General features: G+C 41.5%; 1 protein-coding gene across 4 annotated transcripts in view; it reads right to left on the bottom strand.

The window, feature by feature from the left end:
• CLNS1A (chloride channel, nucleotide-sensitive, 1A) overlaps window positions 1–10,421 on the bottom strand; it is a 30,259-nt gene that overhangs the window by 3,740 nt on the left and 16,098 nt on the right. For 2 of the 4 annotated variants that reach the window (XR_001001461.1, XM_011938931.1), the window contains exons 3-6: window positions 9,823–9,924; window positions 9,060–9,167; window positions 6,586–6,759; window positions 2,119–2,208 (exon numbers count right to left, since the gene is read on the bottom strand). Coding sequence is in view for 3 of the 4 variants with exons in the window: in XM_011938931.1 (XP_011794321.1) it covers window positions 2,141–2,208; window positions 6,586–6,759; window positions 9,060–9,167; window positions 9,823–9,924 (452 nt within the window). In the remaining variant the exon portion in view is untranslated. Of the gene's footprint in view, window positions 1–2,114; window positions 2,209–6,585; window positions 6,760–9,059; window positions 9,168–9,822; window positions 9,925–10,421 lie in introns of all 4 variants that reach the window. The other 2 variants (XM_011938933.1, XM_011938934.1) reach the window with 2 other exon arrangements.

The raw sequence follows: 10,421 nt of genomic DNA, 5'->3' as shown, positions 1-10,421 counted from the left end.
CGCTTGAACCCAGGAGGCAGAGGTTGCAGTGAGCCGAGACTGTGCCACTGCACACCAGCCTGAGCGACAGAGTTAGACTCCCATGTCAGAAAAAAAAAAAAAAATGTAGACATTGTTTGGAATTCAGATCAATTATCCAGATGAAGAATATGTATAAACATTATTTACAACGTTTATACATTATAAACAGGGTGCAGTGGCTCATGCCTGTAACCCTAGCACTTTGAGAGGCCGAGGCAGGTGGATCACGAGGTCAAGAGATCAAGACCATCCTGGCCAACATGGTGAAACCCCGTCTCTACTAAAAATACAAAAATTAGCCAGCCGTGGTGGCACGTGGCTGTAGTCCCAGCTACTTGGGAGACCGAGGCAGGAGAACCGCTTGAACCCGGGAGGTGGAGGCTGCAGTGAGCCAAGACCACGCCGCTGCACTCCAGCCTGGGCGACAGAGTGAGATTCCATCTCAAAAAAAAAACACATTATGAATAAAATAATTCTCTGCCTCTGAGCTCTAGGATAAAATAAACAGAAAACAAAGTTCATTGAAAAGTTTGTGACTATTTCACCATTAAAAAGAATCCTAAGAATTCTTGCCAAGGACTGCAGTAACACCCCATTTGTTTAACTGTTAGTGACATACCAAATGAGTTTCTCATGATTCTGATTAATAAAAGAGTGGCTGATGCTCTCTGAACAGTCTGTTCTTCAAAAGAAATATGTGAAAGCCCAAAGACCCAAAAATCTGTTTTCTAACTGCAATAAAACAGTTACTAAACAAGTATCACTGAACTGAAAAAATTAATACGCTATAATGTGACGAGAAATAAGGAAAGAAGACTTAAGTTGATAACAAAATATTTCCCATGAAGTAGAACAGTGAAGTTACTGACAATTGGAACTGGGAGAGCTAAAAATCAAAGTTAACAGAGCTCCAGTGATGTGAACACATGATTTTAACAGAGGGGACATTGCTAATATTAGACTGTATGGCTACCACTGACAAACGTAAATGTGGAAATTAAAATTAAGTATTTAAGGGAAGATATAAATCATAGAACTCTAAGAGGTTATTTTCTGATAGTTCCACTGGCAGGACGTGAGAAGAAAGCAGAGGTCCAATATCACAATTCATGGTCAGTATAAGAAGCAATGTTATACAGTTTTCACAATGGCAGTAACTTGGAAGCTAACTGGAACTTTAAAAGGCTGGTTTCTGAAACGAAATAGAACAGGGGTAAAAGAATTAAAACTTGCAACTGGAGAAAAGCCAATGATTACAGAACTAGGTTCAGAACTAAAATCTGTATCAGAAGAAATGAGAAGGAATTCTGAAATATTTATCACTGCAGGGAATAACAAAGGATCTCATAACTTAACTGGATGACTGATAGTGGTAGCAGAGTCAAGTCAAAACACATAAATTTTGCCATGCTATTACTATATGCTTTAGTAAAATAAAAGGAGGATAGCAAGAGCATCTTAAAGACTGCAGGACAGCCAGTATTCAAGAAAACAATGCTATAAGGTAGGAGGAACTTGTAGTGGGGAAAGAGGAACAACAATTTAACAACAGTTTATAAAGGACTATTATAATTACTAGTTCTAGCTCTGTATGATATGAACATGACCTTCAGTTATTATCTAACATATAGTTGAAATACTTAGGCTGGCAAAGGACAATATATTTCTCAGAATAATGGAATAGCAAATTGTCAGGGACAATTTGAGCTTTAAAAGAAGAAAAATATTTTTTAAAGAAAGAAAAAGAAATAGGCCGGACGCAGTGGCTCAGAGCTGTAATCCCAGGACTTTGGGATGTCGAGGAAGGAGAATCATTTGAGGCCAGGAGTTTGAGACCACCCTGGGCAACATAATGAGACCCTGTCTCTATGAAAAATTTTAAAATAAGCTGGGTATGCCTATAGTCCCAGCTACTTGGGAGAGTGAGGCAGGTGGACTGCTTGAGTTCAAAGCTGTAGTGAGCTAGGATCATGCCATTGCACTCTAGCCTGGGTGACAGTGTAAGACCCTGTCTCAAAAAAGAAAAAAAAGAAGTAGGAAGTAATCATTTCACATGAGTTTCATGATCAGTGACAAGGGAGAAAATGAACTACTCACCTTAAACCTGCATAAATCATTTTCAGTGATCAACATCTGCATCCTCAAACTGTCCAGCAACTGTTGGTGTGGTATCCACCTCCATCCCATCTAAACAAAAAAATTACTGAGCAATCCCTATATACACTTCAAACAGGTAGATGCAACTTATAACTTCTACCAGAAGGAAGCTAGTGCCCTCTGCTGGTAAGAATTGCTTTTTCCTCTTTTTTGAAAAGAAAAATCTTAAAGGACAAACTGAGAAAGAAAATGCTACCTGGGGATTTAGGCCACATCAAAATCAGTCTTGTGACATTTACTGTGTAAATTCTCAACCTCAATACTAAAATAACTCTACGTAGGAACTTTCAAATGCAGGATCAACTGTTCACCCTTTACAGATCTAAGTATTTACTGCTGGGCTTTTTTAAGCTATCCTCACAAAGCTTACAACATAATTCAGGAGGAAGACAAAAATCAGTACAGCAAGCTTTTTGCTTATTTCCCCATTTTTGTCATCTCATTAAATAAAAGGTGGGAGGCAACAAGAGAAAAAAACAAGAGCCCTGATATGTTTGGCTGTGTCCTTACCCAAATCTCATCTTGAATTCCCACGTGTTGCCGGAGGGACCCAGTGGGAGGTAACTGAATTATGGGGCAGGTCTTTCCGGTGCTGTTCTCATAATAATGAGTAAGTTTCATTAGATCTGATGGTTATTATAAGGGGGAGTTTTCCTGCAAAAGCTCTTTTTGCTTGCTGCCTTCCACGTAAGATGTGACTTGCTCCTCCTTGCCTTCCACCATGATTGTGAGGTTTCCCCAGCCATGTGAAACTGTAAATACAATGAAACCTCTTTCTTTTGTTAATTGCCCAGTCTTGCTATGTCTTTATCAGCAGTGTGAAAACAGACTAATGCCCCATGGAAAGAGTTGTCTTGGCTGGGCACAGTGGCTCATGCCTGTAATCCCAGCACTTTGGGAGGCCAAGGTGGGTAGATGACCTGAGGTCAGGAGTTTGAGACCAGCCTGGCCAACATGGTGAAACCCTGTCTCTACTAAAAATACAAAAAAATTACCCGGGCGTGGTGGCAGGTGCTTGTAATCCCAGCTACTCGGGAGGCTGAGGCAGGAGAATGGTTTGAATCAGGAAGGCAGAGGTTGCAGAGAGCTGAGATTGCACCATTGCACTCCAGCCTGGGCGACAAGTGCACAAAAAAAAAATCTCCAAAAAGAAAAAAAGAGTCATATACAGCTGTTTTCTTCGCTTCCTCACCTCCCAGTCACCCCTCAACTCTTTGGCCCACCAAAAAATGTCTTCTGCCCACAGCCCCAGGGCACCCCGTCACCTGCAGATGCAAATGTAACATATCTAAATTAACTGTTCATCTTTCCACATTTAAAAAATGCCATTTTTTTCCAGTCTTACTAAAGGGTGCCTCTTAACCATTTAAACTAGAAACCCTTACCCCAAGCCCCTAACTTCTGTTGCTTCTATCTCCTCAGAGTCTGAAATCTGTCAGATCTTTTGATATTCACTGCCACTACCTAATTTAGGTGATCACCTCTTATTTAATATGTAAGTCACACAACAGGGTTTCTCTTTTTCTCTCCAGTATTTTTCTTCTCCAGTTTTCCAAATTATAACCACAGTCACCTTCTGAAACACTAATGAAATTCTTCAATGGCTTCCCACTGACCTAAGAGTTCCTCTAAGACGTTACCCAGTTCACTATCCTACCTTTATCTGTTACCATAATAACTACCTTTCACACTGAACTACTTTCAGTTCCCCAAATCTGAATAGTCTCTTGAACCCTTCTTTGCACATGACTAATCCCTTTACCTGCATCTCCCCTCAACGTCTTCACCTGGGCCATTTTTTTTTTTTTTTTGAGACGGAGTCTTGCTCTGTCACTAGGCTGGAGTGCAGCGGCTTGATCTTGGCTCACTGCAACCTCTGCCTCCTAGGTTCAAGAGATTCTCCTGCCTCAGCCTCCCAAGTAGCTGGGACTACAGGCGTGCGCCACTATGCCCAGCTAATTTTTGTATTTTTAGTAGAGACGGGGTTTCACCATATTGGCCAGGATGGTCTTGATCTCTTGACCTTGTGATATGCCCACCTTGGCCATCCAAAGTGTTGGAATTACAGGTGTGAGAAAACATGCCCAGCCCACCTAGGCCATCTCTATACATCTTTCACATCTTGACTTAAATGTCACTTATTCCATGAAACTTAACACTTCCCCTGACTATCCAGGCTGGGCAAAGGGCCCAGCCCTTACGATTCCACAGCTGCCCAAGCATCTCCTATATCTCAATGCTGTATCTCAATGTACTGTTAACTTTTCTTCCACCAGAATGTCACTGATGTGAAGTCAGTAACCTCATCCCTTGAGTACTGCTGTATTACCTGTACCTGGTACAGCTCAATAAACACCTCTTACATAAAGGAGCACATGAAGCACTAAAAATGCCACACTAAAAGTGTTTCACTGGCAAAAATAATGACGTGGGTGCTCAGGACTTCAGAGATGGAGACTGGCACAGGCTGAAGAATTTTTATATATAGGCAACTCCAATGTGTTAATGAGGCTTATGAATAAAAGTCCAAAAATCTCAACTTAGCAAAAAGTATTTATGACCTTAAAATCATTTGCTATAAGGCATGAAGTAAGCGTCCACATGGCACTCTTTAGGCAATTACTGTAATAAAAAAAGGTAACATCTTGACCGGGCGCAGTGGCTCATGCCTGTAATCCCAACACTTTGGGAGGCCAAGGCAGGCAGATCACCTGAGGTCAGGAGTTTGAGACCAACATGGTGAAACCCCACCTCTACTAAAAATACAGAAATTAGCCAGGCGTGGTGGCGCATGCCTGTAATCCCAACTACTCAGGAGGTTGAGGCAGAAGAATCTCTTAAACCCAGGAGGTGGAGGTTGAAGTAAGCCAAGATCATGCCAGTGTACTCCAGCCTGGGCGACAGAGTGAGACTCCGTCTTAAATAAATAAATAAGACAGAATCATGGCTGGGTGCAGTGACTCATGCCTGTAATCCCAACACTCTGGGAGGCCAAGGCAGGCGGATCACCTGAGGTCAGGAGTTCGACACCAGCCTGGCCAACATGGTGAAATCCCATCTCTACAAAAATTAGCCAGGCATGATAGTAGTGGGTAATCCCAGCTACTCGGGAGGCTGAGGTGGGAGAATCACTTGAACCTGGGAGGCAGAGGTTGCAGTGAGCCGAGGGCACGTCATTGTACTCTGGCCTGGACAACACAGCGAGACTGCTCAAACACACACACACACACAAAAAGAATCAGTGTATATACACACACAAAAGGACACAAACAAGAAAGGAGATGCAACAGAAAATTAATAGTAAATGCCTCTCAGAATTCTATTTAATTTTTCTACCTCTTCTTTGCCAGTGCATACTTTAAGCCAACATGGTGAAACCTTGTCTCTACTAAATATACAAAAATTAGCTGGGAGTGGTGGCAGGCGCCTATAACCCCAGCTATTCAGGAGGCTGAGGCAGGAGAATCCCTTGAACCCAGGAGGCAGAGGTTGTAGTGAGCCAAGATCATGCCAATGCACTCCAGTTGGGGCAACAAGAGAGAAACTCTGTCTCAAAATAAAAATAAGAAGGATGTGATAGTCAAACTTATGCATCAACTTGGCTAGGCAATGGTGTGCAGATAGTTGGTCAAACATTATTCTAGACGTTTCTGTGGAGGTTATTTTTTAGATGAGATTAGCCTTATAAACTGGTGAACTTTGGGTGAAGCAGATTACCCTGCATAGTGTGGTGAGTCTCATTTAATCAGCTGGAGGACTCAATAGGAAAAAGACTCACCTCCCCTGAGCAAGAAGAGATTCTGCCAGCAGAACTTCTGAGGCAGCAGAATGCAACATCAACTCTTCTCTGGGTCTCCAGTCTGCCAGCTTACCCTGCAGATTTTGGACTTGCCAGCCTTCTGTCACATGGGCCAATTTCTTAAAATCTCTCTCTCTTGCTTTGGTGGGTGTGTGTATACCTGAAGAGATGCCTGAATTGACAGCCCTCAGAGATAACCTACCATGGACTTCTAGCCTCCAAAACTATTAGACAATAAAATTCTGTTTGAGCCACCCAGCCTGTATGACACTTTGTTATAATAGCCCTAGTAAACTAATACAGAGATGCAACAGAAAATTAATAGTGGATATCTCTCAGTTAGAATTACACTTGTTTTTTTTTTCACGTCTACTTTGCCTGCGCACATTAAAAGAATGTTTTTGACTATGAACAGACTATTTTGGTAATGAGGAAAAAAAAATCACCAAAAACAAATGACATAAGCATTCCCACACTATATAATTCTGTATCTGCTTCCTATACTACAGTCAATTATTTCTCTTAGTTATTATAAGAACTTTTATGACTATCCATAACTTATTGCCCAAGTGCTCATCTGACTGTTCACAATGCAAAAGAACACTCACCTTCATAATCTCTTATTGAATCTTCTGTCCTGACCCCAGCCATATTATACTGGCTGCTCACAGACTGAGAGAGCATTCCTTCTAATCTCTCCAAGGTGGCTTGGCCTTCTGCTGTTAGATGGGATAATCCTTCTTCATAGGTGTAAAATGTAGGGATGTCCCCCTGTCCTTGTTCTAAACAAACAGAAAACTTAAAGTTTAAATACAACAATTAGAAAAAACAAAATGGAATCCATAATGCATCTGCTGCCAGCCTGGCCAACACGGTGAAACCCTGTCTCTACTAAAAATACAAAAATTAGCCAGGCGTGGTGGCACGCAACTGTGGTCCCAGCTACTCAGGAGGCTGAGGCAGGAGAATCGCTTGAACCCCGGAGATGGAGGTTGCAGTGAGCCGAGATTGCACTGTTGTACTCCAGCCTGGGCAACAGAGCAACATTTTGTTTTGAAAAAAAAAAAAAGAATCTGCTGAAGGTAACATACAGTCCAAATAGGCTTCCAGGAGATACTTTTCAACATTTATTTATACACATATATAGGCTACTGCTGAAGACGGAAATACAAAGAAAATGCCCCTACTCTCTAGGGTTATTAAAAGAGATAACAAGCCAGTAAATAGCAATTCCCAAAGAATTCCATGTCCAGGGACTAGAAAAAAAAGTGTGTTCCTAAGGTCAGAGAGTCCTACATTATCCTGAGGTGGGAATTTTACAAGTGAGCACAAATTAATTTACATTAATTTGTATAATGAAGATGTTTTCTGATTAAAAAACATGCTCCTTTCTTAAAAAAAATCAGGGCCAGATGCAGTGGCTGACGTCTGTAATCCCAGCACTTTGAGAGGCCGAGGTGGGAGGACTGCTTGAGCCCAGGAGTTCAAGATCAGCCTGGGCAACACAGTAAGACCTCATCTCTCCAAAAAAATGTTTTTTTAATTAGCCAGGCACAGTGGTGTGCACTTGTAGTCTCAGCTAATTGGGAGACTGGGGTGGGACAGCTTTAGTCCAGCAGCTCAAGGCTGCAGTGGGTGGTGATGGTACCACTGCCTTCCAACCTGGGCAACAGAGCTAGACCCTGTTTAAAAACAGGAAAAAAAAAAAAAAATCAGAAATTCTGGGACATACAAAAAGGATAAAAAATTTTAAATCACTCAAAAATCTCAGAAAGGTAAGGATATATTTGGACATATTTAGGTATGTGATGGAGAATCCCAGAAATGTGTTTATCTAAGGCCAGGAAGTGGGTGCACATGAAAGAAAGGGCTTTGGATACCCAGATTGGTGTACATAAGACCAGTAGGGAAAAGAAAAGAGAACAGCAAGCACTTCAAGCTATAAAGACTCTTATCATACTAGTGACTGCATTCTGGTCTGGGGAAGGCAATGGGAAAGAGTTCTTAAATAAATGAAGTATAGTTCTGAGAAAAATAAATGAAGTATGGTTCTGAGAAAAAGAAATGACCTTGGCAGTGAGCTGTTTGAAGGAACATGTTAAATTAGGCCAGGCCCGATGGCTCATGCCTGTAATCCCAGCATTCTGGGAGGCCAAGGCCAGAGGCTTGCTTGAGCCCAAGAGTCGACCAGTTTGTGCAATATGGCAAAGCCCAGTCTCTACAAAAAATACACAAAAATTAGCCAGGCATGGTGGCACAAGCCTATCGTCGCAGCTACTCAGGAGGCTGAGCTGGGAGAATCATTTGAGCCCAGCAGGCAGAGTTTGCAGTAAGCAGAAATCACGCCACTGCACACCAGCCTGGGCATCAGAGTGAGACCCTGTTGCAAAATAATAGTAATAATAAAACAACATAAATGATCCAGGTTCTCAAGGTGTAGAGAGAGAAGCTTGTTCTCTGGGGGCAGTTGCCTCAGTTTAAAAGACTTTCTGACTATCCAGTTTCCTATCTACCATTTTCTTTCCTTCCATATGCTCTACTTATCCATTCTTCCCAACAATCTCTACTTTTTACCCTCAAAAATTTGTCTGCTGCAAAGGGCTTTGGCATAAAGTGTACTACTGTGTCATTCTCTTTCAATAATAATCTTACCAGCCAGGCGCAGTGGCTCACGCCTGTAATGCCAGCACTTGGGGAGGCCGAGACAGACGGATCACCTAAGGTCGAGAGTTCAAGACCAGCCTGACCAACATGGAGAAACCCCATCTCTACTAAAAATACAAAATTAGCCTGGCGTGGTGGCGCATGCCTGTAATCCCAGCTACTTGGAAGGCTGAAGCAGGAGAATCGCCTGAACCTGGGAGGTAGAGGTTGCGGTGAGCCGAGACCACACCATTGCACTCCAGCCTGGGCAACAAGAATAAAACTCAGTCTCAAAAATAATAATAATAAAAATAATCTTACCATACTGCATATTTTACAGACATATAAAGAACTATAATCCTCTACCCTTAATACAAATAAATGCTTACAATGAAACACTAAACAAACAAAAAAACACTTTAAAATCCATTTCACTAACCATGCGCTTCCACATCATATTCTTCTCCATCGTAGTCATCTGAATCCTCATCCTCAGGATCTGGATGCAAGGCCTGGCACTCGCACATTGCAGTGAACATCGCCTCCACTGAACAAGGGAATTAAACTGTAACCAATTTTTTTTTCAATGTAGAATAAAATTTTATAATAAAAATAATCATCAGTGCCAATAAATTTAATGGGTACACAAAAGGCCACAGTATTTACAAACTTGCCAAATTGTAAAATCAATCTTGAAAGCGGCTGAAGCAAAGGACAAGTCATAAAATAATAAGAGTTCATTATGAGAGATTATTACGATCTCTTCATGGCTCATGGGGTTTTCCAAGAAAAAAGGGTCAGAGTCCTGGTAAGACTGCTGGCATCAGGGTGAAGCCCCTCTCAGCTGATAGGGCTCTTTCCAGCCATCCTGAGATCTTCCACTTTAAAACTGCTGTAACTCCTCTGCCATCCAGCAGGTGAGATTAAGTCAACAGCACCAATCAGTAAAACTAAACAGAGTCCATTCATAAAAGAAAACCAGATAACAGAGTGTCTACAATATTCTCACTACATTCACAACCTTTGATGTTAATAGGTATTTGGTCTCCAATATTACCAATGCTAAAATGAAGAAAAAGCAGTAAAATGGAGGTAATGGTGGTAAAGGTGAGAGGTGTGTGTGTGTGTGTGTGTGTGTATGTGTGTGAATTGGGAATGCTTGGTACATAAAAGGGGAAGAATCAATACTGTAGAACACTCACATGCTGATTTATCACTAGGCACAAATCTAAATTCAGTAATAGGTTCAACATCATCATCACTGTCTTCCTCTTCTTCATCAGCAACAGGTTCTTTTGATTCTTCTAGAAAATAAAAACACCCTTTTAATGTCATTATTTGACTTTAAAAAAATGAAGCGTATTGATAAATCTGAATACTGCAATTCAATTTTAATTTCCAATTGTGGTTGACAAATTTATTTCCAATTATGGTTGAAAAATCCTGATTATTTATCCAGTAAGCGTCCTAGAAAAGCCTTGCCTCAATCTCCTTACCTCTAGATCCACCCACCTCGGTCTCCCAAAGTGCTGGGATTACAGGCGTGAGTCACCACGCCTTGCTGGGAATGAATTTTTAAGGTTATTTTTAAGATAATCTAATCTCATCCACAATGAGCTAATAGTCATCTGCTTTTTTCTGAGACTGGGACTTGTTTTGTTGCCCAGACTGGACACCCTTGCCCTCTCAGGCTCAAGCGATCCTCCCACCTCAGCCTACTAAGCAGCTAGGACTACAGACACTTGCCACCACACCCTGCTAATTTTTGTTTTTTTGAGATGGAGTCTTACAATGTTGCCCA

The sequence above is a fragment of the Colobus angolensis genome, unplaced genomic scaffold (assembly GCF_000951035.1).
Source record: "Colobus angolensis palliatus isolate OR3802 unplaced genomic scaffold, Cang.pa_1.0 Scaffold179, whole genome shotgun sequence".
NCBI classification, from domain to species: domain Eukaryota; kingdom Metazoa; phylum Chordata; class Mammalia; order Primates; family Cercopithecidae; genus Colobus; species Colobus angolensis.
The sequence above is the reverse complement of the archived record's forward strand: the minus strand, read 5'-3'. Positions and strand labels throughout refer to the sequence as shown.